The sequence below is a fragment of the Ambystoma mexicanum genome, chromosome 1p (genome assembly GCF_040938575.1).
Source record: "Ambystoma mexicanum isolate Mex_15411 chromosome 1p, UKY_AmexF1_1, whole genome shotgun sequence".
Classification (NCBI taxonomy): Eukaryota; Metazoa; Chordata; class Amphibia; order Caudata; family Ambystomatidae; genus Ambystoma; species Ambystoma mexicanum.
This window is the reverse complement of record NC_090921.1, coordinates 765441064-765458760: the sequence shown is the minus strand read 5'-3', so window position 1 is coordinate 765458760 and position 17697 is coordinate 765441064. Positions and strand designations below refer to the sequence as shown.

Sequence of the window (17697 nt, the reverse complement as noted above, 5' to 3'; positions counted from 1 at the left end):
TAAACATGGGAATTCTCTCTGCACATTTTATTAGGAAGCAACCAGACGGGCTAGACGAAAGACAGATGTTTTGATTGTTTTCTATGGCCTTAAGGGGATATTTGTATCCAAAGTGACAAAAAAAAAAATCTATCTTTACAAATATTTTTATGTTTTATGTTTATGCACATTAATTCATTGGCAAGAGAGTTTCATCACTCAAATGGTCACTAATTGTTGTGCTTTGTTTTTAAAAAAAAGAATCCACAAAAGAACCTCTTAGCTTGCATAATCTACCAGAAAATGTTATCATAATCATAATGTAACATTTGTTTGTATGCATGTTCCCTAATCCTTATGGGATAAGCCAAGAATAAACTGTGCCAACAAGTGTTTCAAGCAGAAGTGCCTTTTCAAGTCAACAACCTATTTGGATAATATGTGTCTAATAATTATATCTGAAATGTTCTTTTAGTTTTATGCCAACATTTCTATAGTATCTATATTAAGACCAAAAATTTAAGAGGATAAAACATTGTTAGACACTATTATTTTTGTATTATGTTTTATTATTGTTTTAAAATAAATGTTGTCCTAAGCTTGATATTTCCTGTTCATATTTTGTCATGCTGTAGCTGTAAGGAATATAACTAGCTAAATCCACAATTATGTGCCTTTGCTTACTTAGCATTGCCACTTTATATTGTTTGGAAACAATACAGCAATACAAATAGTCTCAAATGCCACATTAAAGAAAAACAGCCCTGATGTGCATGCTAGACATAGCCACCATATGTAGGGTGCAGCCTCACAGTTACAGTGGCTGCCATTATATGTTAAGTGCAGCTCTAGTCATTTTTTATTTTTTATTTATTGTGGCATTAAGTCCGAGGGCTGGAACCGGGGTAAATGGCCCGGCAGCCCAAGTTAATGGCCTGAGCGAAGCATGGGAAATTAACAAGGGCTCTGTGCCATTAGCCTCTAGCCCTTGGAATGGGAGCTTAGCACCATTAGCATTCTGGGTTACCAAAGCGGTAACCCGGGGTGCTAAAAAACATCCTTTCAGTCACTGAATGGGACATGCGAGGTGTCCCGTTCAATGACTGAAAATACTGTGCTAAAATGGCCGCCATGGAACTGGAAGGCGGGGCTCCATACAGAGCCCCTCTTCCCGTTCCATAGCGGCCGGAGAAGCTGGGAAGCTGCGGCAGCGGCCTGCGCAGCCGCAGCAAACAGGTAAGTGGGTTTGGGGAGGGGGATTGGAAATTGTTAAAAAAAACTACGAAAAACCAATAAGGGGATAGAGGGTGAGGAGAAGATGGCTGCCAGGGGAACCAGCCATCCGGTTGCTTGGAACGTGTGCTGAGTTTGTACGTTTCAGCCTGCATTTCTAGCCACCTGATGGCTGGTTCCCCCATGCTGGGTGCTCATTTTATTTCTACAACGCTTTTACAATTAAAAAGAACAAAAACGGTGCAATCATACATTGAAGATCTGGGAGGTAAGTCATGAGGCAGAAGACAATCAAAGAAGACAGGACTTTAAGCGGGTATGAAAAAAGGCATTAGGTAGAGGAGGAACGAATTGAAAGAGGGAGAGATTTGCAATGGAGTAGAGCAAAAAGGGAAAAAGAATGAAAACGAGATGATGCACAAGGAGGTTTTGAGGACAACCAAATGATACGTGGATTGGGAACGAAGAGCTTGAGCAGGTGAATAGGAAAGACAAAAGAAGCAAGATAAGGAGGAGCGAGACCATACCAACCTTTAAATACAATAGAAAGGAAATTAAACATCAGACGCTACTCAAAGGAAAGAACAGCAGCCGTAGAAAGGGCAAATGAAATAGAAGTTTGAGGGGATAGCCCAAAACATAGACAGATGGCAGAGTTATAGATGCAATGGAGAGGGGCAAAGTGGGCAGCAAGCAGTCCAATCAGAAGAGAAGAACAGTAATCATTGCGGGAAATAATTCAAGCAAAAATAAACAGTTTGGTAGCATGAAAAGAAAGGAAAGGACGAGCGCAACAAAGATTAAGGAGAAAGCGCCAGTTGCGGGTAGAAATATGAGAAGAATAAGAAAGAGAGGGGTCAAATAGAACCCCTAAGTTACAGGCAGAAGAGTAAAAGGGAAGCTCAGGAAGGGGGAAGAACAGAGGAAGGGGGGAAGAGGAGATGGAGAGGAGGGAGAAAAGGAAAGAACTTCAGTTTTTGATGGACTTAAATGAAGAAAGTGAGAAGCCACCCAAGCTTGGATGGAGGAAAGACAAGCATTGAAGGGATTCTGTGAATTCAGAAAAGGAAAATAAGATTTGCGAGTCAGCGGCATAGAAAAGTTTGAACAAAGAAATAAGAGAAGATAGAGGAATAGCATATAGGGAAAAAAAAAGGGCCAATGACAAAACCTTGGGGAACCCCATAGAGAAGAGTATGGGAAGGAGAGAGCTGGCCCACCCAGGACACAGAATAGGAGCAACCAGAAAGATAATATTGCAAACATGCAAGAGAAGAAGCAGAAATACCCAAGAAGGGAAGAGTAGACATTGAGGAGGGGTGATCGACCGTATCAAAAGCTGTGAAAAGCCCAAGTAGAATCAGAATAGAAGAAAGTGTGTTGTGTTGAGCAGAGAGAATAAAATCTGACACGTGCAGGAGGGCACTTTCGGTGGAGTGAGCGGGCCTAAAGCCAGATTGAATTAGGGGAAGAAGAGACTAAAGATGAAGATAAAACAAGATTTGAGAATAAACAATCCCCTCTAGAAGTTTAGAGCGGAAAGGAAGCAGGAAAATTGGTCTAAAGTTAGCCAGTAGGGAGGAGTCCAGTGATGTTTCTTTTATAATAGAAATACAGTGGCGTGTTTAAAGGAGTCGGGAAAAACAGAGGAGGAGAGATAAAGATTAATAAGAATATTAAGGTATGAACAAATCTGAGAATAGACCTAAGGAATTAATGTAGATGGAATCGGATCAGAAGGAGAAGCAGTAGGGTGAGCCCGAGTAAGGAAATGGGCAGTGTCAGACTGAGTGACAGAAAAGGAAGGACAGGGTGAAGAAGATGGAGGAGAATGAGAAACAGACGGAGCAGACTAAAGTGGAAAAGAAGCATTAAGATTGGAGACTTTAGTAGTGAAATAATCAGCAAGATGAGAAGCAGAGAAAGAGGAAGTATGAGAAGGGTCCGGAGAGCAAGGAGAGAAAATAGTATTAAGAAGCTGGTATAGACGACAAGGATGTTGAGAGAGGGATAAAGTCGGAGAGGAGAAGTATTGCTTTTTACTCGCCAGAAGAAGAGAGTCATAAGAGGAGCGAGCAGTACACAATAGTTCAAGATGAAAAGGGGATTGAGACTTTTTCTACCAGCGTTCAAGTTTCTTAAGGGAGGAACAAAGAGCAAGAAGAGAAGGGGTGCGTTTGGAATTCGACCATCCGCACAGTGGGTATGCACTTGCATGGGCTTTTTAAAATATTTTGTAAGAAAATTGAATGATGGTAGATCAACCTCAGAAAATGTGTGGGGCTAATCTGCACACATTTTCCTATGTTCACCGCACGCCAAAAACATAGACATGTCTACTCTGGATGGGCACAGCCTACAAGAGCCGCCCTCCCTGTCCAATTTTGTTGGAATGTGAGTACATGAAAGCACCTCAGGAGGAGGAGGGCCAAACCTTCTTCCGGCCATGGCCAACCTAATTAAATATCAAAGGCTCCATGGATCCGCCTGTTCATTGTCCTACGAGAGGCCTGGTCATAGAACTAACAAAGGACAGGAACACCAACACCAATTTGAGATGCATCTGTGTCAAACTGAAGCCAGCTCCCGCCCTAAAGTATCAATCACAGTGAGCTGTCATGTCTGGTGCATGTGTTTACAGTAGGCAACCCCCGCAGGGGGACCCCATTCAGTGGGTATGAGTAAGTGATTTGATGGAGACAGAAAGTCTGCTCTCACCAGAACTTCAAGGGAAACCTGCACTTTGATCAGGAACCACAAACAACTCAATTAACCAGAGAGACCCTTTGATCCACAACAGACTGGAAGATGGGTGGGACTTAGTAGTACATGTTTTCACCCCTTTACCTTTCCTGTTGCAAAAGCACTCTGGTTATGATCTTACGCATACCAGAAGATTGTTGGTGAGGACCAAGGATTGGTTCATTAAGGTAGGCTTAGCCTGCACCAATCACTTGGCCCATTCGGCTTTAAAAGAGGGTTGAGCCCCTCTTTTTGCAGATCATCGGAAGACTTTGCAAGGAGTAACAAGAACAGCTCATTTGAAACCTCCCTGAAGGTACAGTCTGCCTTTCAGCTTCCGCCAGTGAAGGAAGGCCAGGATTTCCAACAGGGAAGCAAGATCACTCCCCTAAACATCTCCCAGGGAACAGAGGGATATACTGAATTCCGAAGACCCTCTAGCAGCTCCAGAACCAGTACTAAGCCAGCATACAGCATGCCCTGTTAGGCTCTGCAAGCAAGCTTCCTAGGTGGGAAGTGCTAGAGAGTCTCTGAACCGAAAGGAGGACAAGGCCATTGCCTGCAACACTCTCCTCAGCTTTGGGCCGTCCACCTTAAAGGATGATACAAGCCCAGCAAAGAAGCTAGGAGGAGTGCATCAACAAGCATCAACCAGCGTCTGCCTGAAAGGACATTTTTTAGACATTAGAACCCCTTGAATTGCAACCGACTGCACCACTGATTGTTGTCACGTCGCAATCGCTAACGCTGCCCGAAACGCCTCGAGCAGAGTTTCAGTCCCACCGACACCACTGAGACAATGATTCCTGACCCCAAGCCGATGTGTAGGCCTTCCTACAGCCGTCCATCCAGCCTCGCTCGTAGAACTGCCTGGGACCTGATACCCACAGTTGTCTCCCATCTGGAACTCTGTCGTAGGTGCTGCAAAGCACCCTGGAACCGACTCGACCCTGTCGAGCACCAACAACTTCTACGGGCACAAATTTAATTGTTTTTCTATCCCCCTGGTCCTTGTCCGAAGGCCCCTAGTGACATTTTGTGACCACTTGCTCCCTTTGTGCTGAGCCCAAGAATCTTTGAACAGTACGATTGATTACTTTACCGACTACCCTCCTGTCAGTATCCAGAATGCATCCCCTTTCCTTCTTGAAACTGTGTGTCCTCTGTACTTCTTTAAAGGGTGAGTTGTATTTTGTAGTATGCTAGAACTGTCTGTTGTAATATTCATAAAGTAGATACTTTTGTACAACCTTGACTGGACAGTCCCTTTTTTTCATTGGGTAACAATTGTATTTTTGCTGTGTTGCAACTAACCAACGATCCACGACCTTGCAGAGATAAGCCTGCCATAACATCCACGTTACCAAAAGTGTACAAGGAGCAGGGACGTCATTCAGGGGCTGCCAGGGGTTGCAGGTGCGACCCCTGACATCTCCCTTGCTACCCCCGAAAAAAGCTACAAAAATTATTTTCTTTTTTTTAATTGAAACTCCTGGGCTGTAGTCAGCGCCATGTGACTCTCTGTTTCTGAAGTGGCTGGCTTTCTTAATCAGGCCTCTTATAAAAACAGGGTGTTCCATAAGGGTAACACTTTGAGCAAGCAGTGACTCTAAGTAAGAACATAAAGGAATAACAAATAATTTGTCTTTCTGGAATTCTATACAATAATTGCTAGACTCATTAAAGGTTTATTTCAGGTACATTCGGGGGCGAGTCACTGATTTAGTCTGTTCTTAAACACCTCAAATTCGCAATGCAGACAAAAACTTCGAAAAGGCATTTAGAGTAGAACGAGCATACATTTTGGACTATGTATTTTACTTTTCGCAAGTTGCAGTCTTGGCATGTTTTTTTCTGTCGTTGCCTCCGTTACGATCATCACAAGACATTCCATCTCAGTGTCCTCCCTCACTTGACAAAATCTTTGTTCCTAAAAGCTTGTGTACAATGTAGAAATGTTTGACCATAGCACATAAAGTGGCCCTTGGTTTCATTGTGCCACAATAAATGCTTGGTTGTAATGAGGCAATCTGTCCTATATCCATGGCATGCTGTTCAGGATGTTTGTTTGCATGTATGAGGTAACGAGTGCTCAGAATATGGGATGCCGTGTGGGTGAGACTCTAAATTCTTTCATACACAGTTATGTACCCTCCCAATGGTATTTTTCCATCCTCTGATGCCTGAAAAGTAGATCCACATAGGCTTGACATGTGGCCAACTTTGCACCAGACCTGCATATTAACTGGCCTGCTGTTAAATCTCAGTTACAATTTTAATGGTATCCACTACAGAGTGTAATTTGCTTTCTGACTTTGAGAACATTCAAACATGTAATTGATCATTTTACTGTAATCGTTAAGATAGCTCTAACCAGTAAGATAGCCCGGACACGTGAAGGGCGAGTGTACAGAAAGCTGCTGTTTGGCTGTGCAGATTGTATCACTGTGCGAGTGCAAGATCGGGCTCCTTAGCCCTGCCCAACCAGGAAGTGCTGAAGATAAAAGTACGCCTCCGCGACCCTTGCAGCGTTAATCCCAGACGCGTGAAGGGCGATTGTACAGAAAGCTGATGTTTGGCTGTTTGCTGCTTTGTTGCTCCTCGTAGCCTGGACATCTCTAAATATTAGAGGAGTAAGGTAAGGAGTTACAGTTCTGGGCACGGGTACGAACCTTTGCATCACAATATTAACTAAAGGTGACCCCCCCAAAACTGCCCCCTGCATCTGACCTTACCCCTCCTTCATTTTACTGCACCGTTTGGGCCGTGGTCACCAACGGCGCAGCTCACTCTTCTCTCCTGAATATGCTATGCGGAACGGTAACGATAATTCCACAACCCTAAATACTTTGAATCTAGGCAAGCCCAATTCCCGGGGAATGCGGGGTGAGACTCTGGACTCTGGTCGCACCCTTTGACCCATGGAAACATACAGCTAACCTTAATCCGAAGACGAACACATGGAACAAATTCTGCAGTGCTATCTGTCCTGCAGCTGATGGGATAATATCTACGATCGTGACCAGAGATTGCTTGATAGCCCCTGCTGGCAACACATAGTTTACCCACCCTGTGAGTTCTGCAACCGCCTCAAATTTTCGATCCTTCTAAGCGGTATACGGTGCCCGGCACGGATGTGGCACCCCTTTCATATAGACTCCGTGAAATAAAACCGGCTCTGAGGAGTGCGGGCGCGGCCTTTGACTCAGTGGCACTGTATAACTTGCGGTTCAAACCCTGCCATACATCGACCTTTCAAAAGCAAAAGAGCCGTCCAACGATACCAGCCCTCGCTGTAAACAATTTACCTGATAGGAATAAAAGGAAACTTCGAAGCATATCATCATTTTACATCGACAAAAGAATCTGAGATTCTGCAGCCGTTGTGCACAATCTCGTGATCTCTAATCTAGTGCACTACTTACGATGGAAGAAGACTCTGCGTACCCCTCACAAAATGACGCTATAAGTGGTCCACAAACAAGACAATTCTCAAAAACGTTGCCTACAACTACTTCACTTATAAAACGATGCAAAAAAATTCAGAAATCTACTAAAAAAGATGATCAAAATATAAATGAATCTCAGAAAGAGGATTTACAATCAAGTATTTCTCCAAACGCTCCCCATCCACAGTGCACTGTCTCACATGGAATTGATCCTGCCCAGGGAGATCTAGGCGTGGCACTAGAGAAAGAAAACCAACTGTCAAAGACAGACCCCAATAGTGCCAATCTCAAAGACGGTACATCCCCCTTGCTCAAACTCCATGAAGGAAAAAACACGATGCTCAAGGCCGTCAATGATGAAATCAATGGGGAACCCCCGGACATTAATACACCCATCAAGGCGAATATGTCGACACCATCAGACAGCTGCCACACGCCAACCATTTCCCATGAACAATACAGAATAAGTCAGAAAGTGCAACATATTACTTCACTCAAAGATGAATCTATCGAAATATAAGAAAAACAAAAGGATGATGCCAAACACCAACAAGATAAGACGACAAAGACACCGCAGCCTGAGAGCCATGACTTATCAAACTCTTCCGACTGCTTGGCAGCTGTTACCAGCAATTCACCTCTCTCTTCTTTGAACTCGGCAATAGGTGAGCTCTTCACCCCTACGATCTCGCAAAGGGACAAGGCAACTTTGGCAAAGAGACGATGGCAATCTTTGTACAAAAGCAAGTGTCTATCGCAGGAAATAGCAAATTCATCCTCTGCCCAATGAAATCCAAAGATAGCCCGATTATCCTTGGATATAATTGAGATTGAAATGCTGATTGCGAACCAGGAAAAAACTAAAGGAAGTTTTCGGAAACTCCTGTCACGATACCCCGGTATCCTTGCCCCATGCATGTGCCTTGGACACTTCAGACATCATATATCGAAAGCAGAAGTGCCAAGATTGAAATCTCCGGTGGAAATGCCATCACATACACAAAGGAACTCCCCACCTGAGCCATATGACGTGAAGCCACATCCGTTCACAAATGTCGACATACCACCACCAGCGGAGCACATGCCATCAATCCCCGACAATATGCAAGACCTCCAGAACATGCTTATTGCGGTAACATCTCAAACAATGATTGCTTTTTTAAAAATACAAGAGGCATGCACGGAGGCGAGCAAAGATCAAGCGACACTTCTTACCCTTATTGACACAAAACAGATCTTAATTGAATCTTTCCTCCTCAAAATTCAGGATCATTTAGATTATGAAGCCGAAACAAGCAAAATGTGGCAGTAACGCCTTTCGTACATTGCCAGAAATGACCGGGCTGATAACATACAGCTCACTTCAGCTCTAATAACAATGATGACCTCCACCAATCGAACGAACGCCCCACAAATAACTGATCAACAGTATGGACACAACACAATCAATGAAGGCATAGCAAATAAAGATAAGACAGACACGCCATCAGAGCCATGTGTTTCAAGTTCAGATGACCCCATCAATAATCCCCACTTGCCCTTGGCTCCAAATTCCAATGATTGTCCAAAGGATTTGAACCCTCTAATCAAAAATTACAAAAATAAACTCAATCCTTCAGCAAGTAACTATGCTATCTTTACTCCTACGACGCTAAATGCAAAAGGTCAAACAAAAACTGAAAAAAGACAATTTGGTCCCAGGGCTTTTCTCAGAAATCTTACCATGCCTAAACCAATACTCGAAAAGCCCCTCACAAAAAACTCACTTGGAACAAACCACCTATCAATACAGCCATCAAATTTGCCAGCAAATAGATCATCAACGCCTCATGATAATTTGCAAACTGACGAAATAACTGAGGACACGCAACTAGACATGCTGCTAAACCAAACGCAGCATTTTGATGAGAACTGGATATTGGTGAAGAAGCACAGATCCAGCCAAGCGACACTTTGCTCATGATTGTGGATAAATACGAGCAAACAGACTCAATGCAGGAATCGCAGATGACTCTGTCGTGTGAAGACATATCCAACACCACGCTCGACTCACTTAGAGCACAGATAAATCACACTGAAACTGATGTTCCTCATATCCAATCACTACCTTGGACAAATCAAACACCAAATACTGCTTTAATACAACCAATATTTGTTAACCCGCGGAAAATAACAACTTCACGCGCTCTATCTGTGAAAAGAATACAAGAAAATGCAGATGAACTGATTCTTAACCGAACAAATATTCTGTGTCTATTTAAAGCTATCCCCAATCTAAAAAATATCACCACACAAGATATTCTTACAGTAGAGTTTATTGACGAGAGACATTTGGATAGAATCCAGTTACTCATATCCAGTAATATAAAACAGCTCATCATTAACAAAAAGAGTTACCTAACCTTGCTTGGATTTGAAGTACAAAATGCAGAACCACAAAAAGAACAGCAAATGGAAAAAACTTTAGAAAAAAAGGATTATTGTTAAAACAAGACAGCTGTTTTCGCAATCACCAAGGAGCAGCGAGAGATGAAAACATTCAATGAAATAGCTGGATTAGAGAAAACAGACACCAAGAGCTTCATAAGTCATATCAAAAATGATCCGATCATAATGACCACCATATACGGGGAGTAATGGATTGGTCACAAACAGTATATTCGGAGAGAACAGATGTTACTCAATAACCACTATTGCAACCACCTAATTACAAAATTTCACTATGTTCCTGCAATACGTGTGGTAATAGCCATCCAGAGAACAGACTCACAATCTGACTCAATATGACATCATCTGTATACAAGAATCGTGGCTCTTAATTCAACCGATCTGCGATGGCTACACGTTATGATGACACCTGCGATAAAGAGTAAAAAAGGACAGCCATCTGCAGGTATGTTGACCTTAATTAAAGTGGACAGCAACCTCACAATCGTGGAATCAACTAATATCAATGAATGGATTCAAATTACCATACTTAGTCTAACCAAGGCAGATCCGCACATCAAATCTGAACTACTCGGCATAGTTAATAACTATTGGAATCCTGCGGCCATTGCCAACGAAACATATGTCGACAAAGCTTGCACAGGAATTGATTAAACTGTCTTAAAATATCCAAAGATCAACTTTATACTGTGTGGTGATCTAAACCTGCACATGTATGATTGTGCAGGGATGCTGTTAGAAACAAACAACTTGTCTACCCGTGCGCAATGCTGGACTAAAGAAATGACAACCAGAGGTCTATCTAGAGTGCACTTCATGAACGAAGACACTAATAAACCATCCCATGCATGGACTCGAGGCACCTTCGGCTCTATCATTGATTACATCTTTCTTTCCGAACAGACCCACTTAAAACTCCTTCAAGTTGGAAATGTGAAAACAGAGAACAGCGGTCATATAATTCTGACAATCTCGTGGCAAATGCACAATCCGTTGAAGGACAAATTTAATCTCCCAGAACTGACACTAAATCCGGGTTTGAATAGACTACCACGATGAACTGAGGAACCTGTCTGATTTAATCAACAGTAATTCTCTGTCAGACACACAATGGTTGAATAATCCACAACTATTGAATACTTTCAAGCTCCTCCGAACATCAGAAAATCAAAAGAACCACCATCACACACATGCCTACTCGACCATAACTGCGAAATAAGAAAAAGGAATTGAGACACGCAGTAAATGAAATACGGCGACTTCCTCAAGTAAATCATGGAAAAAAAAGACTGCTCAGGCAGAAGTATAAAAACTGGACAAAGAGCAATAGAGCTTTGCAATGTCAAAATGATACTGAAAAAATGCGGCACGCTCTAAACAAGAGCAACACAAGAGATTTGTGGAAACTATTGAACCCTCAACCGGAATACACAGATACAATGTCAACAGATGTCGACGAACAGGGTTGGAAAACACATTTCATGAACCTCTACAAGAGCAACAGCAACGTAGATAACCAGGCCCCACATCGACAAGGAAACCTCTGGATCTTCACTTGGCAGATCGAAGATATTGAGAGGGCGATCACCAAATTGAACCCCTCATGGGCGCTGGGGCCAGATGGCCTTTCAAATGAAGTTATTAAAGCGAACAAACCCATTTGGATAGACATCTGCTCCCAAATCTTCAAAACAATTGCCAGAACCAAGAGCATTCCATCATCATGGCAAAAAGCAGTACTGTTACCAATTTACAAAAAGGTTAACACAAAAGATCCATGTAATTATAGACCCCTCGCCCTCCTAGACCCATTAGGAAAGATTTTTGCTAACATCCTTCTGGAGAAACTAAACACCTGGGCCAAAGCAAACCAGATATTCGCAATAAGACAAACAGGTTTTGTGAAGCACATCGGCACAAATATCAATCTACTCTTATTAAATCTGTTAAAACAGGAGACATTCAATAACAAAAGACAAATACATGGAGCATTTATCGACCTCAAACTGCTGTTTGACTTAGTCAATAGAAGTCAGCTGTGGACCAAACTACGTCTATGGGGATGCCCGGATGGGATATTGGAGCCAATAAAGCTACTCTATAATAATACATCCATTAGAGTTAGACTATCAAAAGGTGGAACAGTCTCAGATGCCATCCCAACATCCAACAGCCTCAAGCAAGGCTGCCCATTGGCAGTGACATTATTCAATCTCTTCACTGCTGATTATGAAACCGAGACAAACACCCCGCTGGCAAACCCGCCAAAGTTAAATGCAAAAAGCCTCCCTGGTATTATGTATGCAGACGTCATTGTTTTATGCTCACAAACCCCGAGAGGCCTTCAAACCGCCTTCTCAAAATAGGCGGACTATAAGAAAGCAAATCATCTTGAAATAAATACTCAAAAGTCGAGTGTTATGCTGCTATCCCCGATCCACAAGACAAATCGGCCAGCGAAAGCAATGTTCCTGAATGACCAAGTATTAGCACAAGCAACAACTGTGAAATATTTAGGGATCTGGCTGAAATCCCACAGAAACCAACTGGAGCGACCACTTGCAAACGAAAACTCGGCCTCCTGAGTTGGTCAAAATTCTGTCATGGTTGGAAGAAAGGATAGCGTGTGTACGACTTAGTGGAGATGGATGGAAAACATATCATATACGTTACCACGGAACTGAACGTCAATTTTACCTGGGCAGAATAAAGTAGAAGTCTAAAATGAAAGACTGTGAAGGGGATGTCAGGTGATATTACACAACAGGTTAAACAGGCTAGTTTTTGAGCATCCTATTTATTTAATTCTGCAAATGTCCCATTTTATTTTTATTGATCTGCTGGGGCTGATGGTGTGCTTTCTCAAGCAACTGTTCAAATGTTTGTAATTTTGGGAAATTTCTGCTGAGCACATCTGCAAGAAGATTGTTTTCCCCTGGGACGTGTTGTGACAGGAGGAAGATGTGTCTGAGTGCCCACTTCCAAATGCTTTGTGCCAGTTTGGACAGCCCTGAAGAGTGTGTTCCTCTCTGCAGCCAATGCCATTTGGAGGACATGAAAATGCATAACAACAAATCATTGCTGCTCGCCTCATATTTTCTAGTTTTTGAGATCTTATTACAAGCAAGGGCCGGAGTAGGTGAAAACTGTTTATTTTTACAGCTCTCATTTTACAGTGAGAACAGAAAACAAATACATGAGGTAATGTTCAGCTGTACACAAGAGTAAATAGCGATCAGGACATCACTTGCCTGTGTGAATTAGCCATCATCCAGTCCTGGATGTTGAATGCCTACCTCAAACTAAACTCAGCCAAGACTGAATTCATCCTCATCGGACCAACTGGCTTGAATCACAACTTGTCCACAAAGAACAGACCCCCAAACAGTCCTTCTCTTGTCATACACCCACCCTCTGGAACTCGATCCTGGTGTCGGCTTAGGATGCCTCCACAATTCTCCAGTTCTGCAAATCTCTCAAAACATGGCGTTTTCAACAATACCTGACTAAAGACTAATTTCCAATGGACGCACGGAACACAAATCACAGTACTACACTACTGTTAAAAGATGCCAGCCCAAATGCTGGCTACCCAAACCCTGTACAGCTCTCCACTGCTCTTGGGCTAGGTCTGTGCTTTAAACAATAAAATAAAATACTGTGTGTCCTGTTGAAAGGTGGTTCTTTGTGTATTAGTGTGGTTGCAAAACAGCAGAAGAAGGACGCAAGAGTAGTGCAAACGCTAATGGCACCTACAACTAGTGTGAAAGTGTCAAGGAGTTGACCCTTTTGGGGGGATAGGATCCCCTCTCAACCTACAAGGGTTTTCACCAGAGTCAGTCCTGCTTCAGAGGCTGGGAGTTGGGAGGGCCCCAGTCTCTGCCAGCCCTATCTGTGTCCTGGTGCATGTAGAGACTACCACTGACAATCACTGAATACCTGGCGTTACTTTTTCCGGTCAGAATTCCATTTGTTGTGTTTCTATAGCATTGATAGCATTGCAGTAGTCAATCCTGGAAAGGATTATTGCTCTTGTCAAGGTGATGTGATTCTCTTCAGTGACATATGGTCTGCATGCAGTGATAAGTTTAGCAGTGTAGGATGATGCTGAGGTGATGGCATTGACTTGCCGAGAGAGGGTAAGTCAGGAGTCGAGGTAGACTCCTAGTGTCTTAACTGCTTTGGTGGTCTTGATGAGGTTTCCATCTATGCTGAATGATTGGTAGGAGGGTTCGAGGCTTTTAAGTTTTGCTGGGCTGCCCAGGATAAGGATCTCAGTCTTATCGTCGTTAAGGCATAACTCATTTTGAGCCATCCAGGCTTGGATGCTGTGATAGATTACGTTTAAGGCTTTGGCGTCAGGGTTGTAGTCCCCTGTGATATGAATTAGTATTTGGGTGTCGTCGGCATAGTTTGTGTATGTGACACCCAAAATGTCTAATTTATCAAAAAGAGGTTTTGTGAATGAGTTGTACATGGTAGGGGATACGCAAGACCCCTCAGGCACTCCACAGGTGAAAGGGCTAGGGCCAGCTGCTCTGTGGAATGGGGTATATGTTAGGAAAAAGATGGGGCTCCTGGCTCATCTACTACCCAAAAAGACTTATCCCGAAATGTAGCCATGAATGCCTTATTTATAATTTTTTGGCATTAACCACCCAAATCTCTGCTAATGTCTGGAATACCTCATTTAGCCAAATATGTGCAAAATACATGCTTTTCTATTTGTATCTGAATAGTTTCCCAAGGCTTATTCGAGAGAGGTCCAGTTGGATCCCTCCAATGCATCGGGAGAAAGAATCTCAAAGGTTTCGAAATTGCAAGTGCAATTACACAAAGAGACATTGGTCCTCATTACGATACTGGCGGGAGCCTTGCTGGTAAAACCGGCACGGCTGCCGCCCGTATCATTTTTTTCAAGCGCCCGCGAACGGGCAATTAGTGGCTCATTACGGCCCCGCCAGACCCGGTAATTGCCCGGGCGCCGAAAACAAATGCTCCCCATTCCCATTTCAGCCCCATACTGCTCAATGAGAATGGGGAGGTTGGATGCACCGGCACCATTCAGAATGGTGCCGGTGCATCCAACATGCTCTGCTAGCGGGGGCCGGTATGCCCGCCAGGTCAGACCTGGCGAGCGGGAAGGCACCCATAAGCAGAACTCGTAGTTTGCTGGACCGGCAAACTTATAATGAGGCCCATTCTGATTTAAAAACAAAATTATGCCTGCTGTGCCTCACAGGAACATTTCTTAGATAATATTTATGGGTAAACATTGTGATTTCTTAATTGCCAGAAATCAACAAAAGAGAAGCCTGGGAGGGATTATGTAATAATATTCTAGATTGGCATCGATCCAACATAGGTCAGAGTCATGATAGGAGAGTGGACCTCCAAAGTGCCAAGAGAATGAGCTTACCAGAATGGAGCTGGGAGGGGGATTTCATCATTACTGGTTGTGGAAGAGGTACACTCTCTTTCTTCTTGGAGACAAGCACTGCACTCACAACTATTTTGCCCCAGAAAGTGCTGACGTTTGGCTGATATGTACCTCCCTTTTTCAAGCCCCAACACCGGAGGTTTCATCTTGTGAAGCTCACTACACAACACTTGTGAAACTGTGGTCGAGCCGAGAGCTCAACAGTGGTTACCCACACACTGCTTTCTAATTCTTTTGCCAAAAAATGTCTTTATCTGTATTCAATTGATTAGTTTAAAATTACAGGTTTGGTGCATTTGGTATTGTAAGGTTAAAGTTATGTCTGTATTTTATGAGTGTAAGCGTTCTCCTTTTTTGCGTTGTTTTAACCATTTTATAACAGTGTGGTGGCACGTAAGTCCCTGGTGGGTAAAAGTGCGCATTAAACAAATCTAATTAGCACCTTGCAGGGGTGCGCCAGCCAATCAGGAGGCTCGGAACGCAGGCTGTACCGTATGGTACAAGCCTGAGTGCCGAGCTGCCTGATCATCCAGTGACCTCTTCCCTTCCCCGCTCCCCATTCCCACTCACCTTAGCACCTGTGTAGTTTCCTACATGGGTTCTAACGTTTCTTTTTTTAAACTTCCCCAAATAAAATGTACCGTTCCTGCGCAGCGCCGGGCCGCGCAGTGTTGCTTTCCATCAGTGCGTTTTCATGTTGATGACGTTACAGTGATCAACATTGTAAACTACACGGGTGCTAATGGGGATATGGCCCTGGGTGTTGGACCGGCCCTTTTGGTAATACACCGCCACCCTCGTTAAGGGACCCTCGCCGTGACCGGGCCATTAAATTGGGCAGCGGGCCGTTACTTATAGGTTCGGCCTGCCACCAGGGGGCATATCTCCCCAATCTAAATCACCTGAAAAGTTGGTTCAAACAGTGATAGATGTAGGGGCTCACTAGAGTAGGAAGTGTTGCAGCATCACTATGCTGGGTGTGCAAGGCCCACACACTTTGTGGTACAGATGGAACAGGAAGTGATGAATAGCCCTTTCAGTTGGAGTTAGGGCTGGACCAGAAACAGGCAGGGCTTCTCAGCTGTGTAATAGAGGTGGAATCGGACCTGATGCAGGATCACTGAGGTGGGTGATAGTGATGGAAAAAGAGGTCATGAATGCCCCTCAGATCTTAGTGGGGTTGAGGGTAGAAGTACTGTAGACCTTCTCATCTGAAGGTTGTCTCTAAACAGGAAGTGATGGTGGGCCTCTAAAATGGTAGAGGCGTTGGACCAGGAGATGATGCAATACATCTCAGCTGGACAGAGAGATGGCAAAGGAAGGGAATCATGACTTCTCTGCTTCGGGTTGAGTTGGAACAGGAAGTGATGAAGGCTTTTCATTTTGGAGGTAAACGTAGGACTAATATAAGCCTCTCATCTGAGTGGTAGTGTTGAAACAGGAAGTGATGCATGCAGGGCTTCTCCACTGTTGGGGGTTAGAATAGGAGGTGATGAATTAAGAAGTAATGGAGGGAACAGGAAATAGTGTACGCAGGACATCTTAGTTGGAGGGTCAGTTACAAAAAAGTGCTGAATGGTCTCATCTGGAGGTGGAGTTGGAGCTAAACGACATATTCTGAAGCTGCCTTTTAACCAGGAAGGAGATCTGCAGGGAGCAACAAAGCAGTCTCTGAACCAGGATATGAATTTGTGGCAGCCTAGCTTACAATGCAACAGCAAAGGCCTGGTGGGGTACATGGCAGGGGATGGTAGAGTATACAGTAAAGGCGTGGAATATGGATTATACATACCATAATATAAATGAGTGAGGGTGAAGGATTATGGGCAGGGGGGGGTGAAGTAGGCAGCAAATCTATACCTTGAACCAATGTGCTTCATCATTTTGTTTTTTTCAGAAAATGGAGTCGGGCGACAAGATGATAAAGACAGTGATGGCCATGATGGACTGTGATGGAGACAACTCTGTTTCTTTCAAGGAGTATGTCTTATTCCTGACATTCCTGAGCATAGAGATGGAGCAATGCAAATAACCAAGAGGTGTTATACACTGAAGCCATCACTCTTCTAAATAATGTCTCGTTTAATGGATCTCTATTGAGTAATAACATTATTTCCACATTTTGTGTATCATTTTTTGTCAAATAAAACACATTTCAGTTTTCACAATGTTATTCAATTTAGCGTTTACTGTTGATCGAACTGACCTAGAAAACTAGGAAAAGATATTCCTTAGTCGATTAGATATTAACTGCATATTGAAAAGAGCTGAGATCTAGTCTCATGTCCACACTTGAGCTAACTGTATATCTAGGGCAAGTACCACTGTCTTTCTGTGCCTCAGCTTCCTCTGAGCCCTTAGGAAGAGGCTTGACTGCAAGTAGGATCCCACTGGCAGACTCCTCCC

General features: G+C 43.5%; 1 protein-coding gene across 1 annotated transcript in view; it reads left to right on the top strand.

Moving 5' to 3' along the window:
• Window positions 1–17459, top strand: part of LOC138564454 (protein S100-G-like) — a 103835-nt gene extending 86376 nt beyond the window's left edge. Inside the window, exon 3 of the mRNA XM_069642914.1 lies at window positions 17189–17459. Coding sequence (XP_069499015.1) covers window positions 17189–17323 — 135 coding nt within the window. The 3' untranslated portion in view covers window positions 17324–17459. The remainder of the gene's footprint in view (window positions 1–17188) is intronic.
• The last annotated feature ends 238 nt before the right edge of the window (window positions 17460–17697 follow it).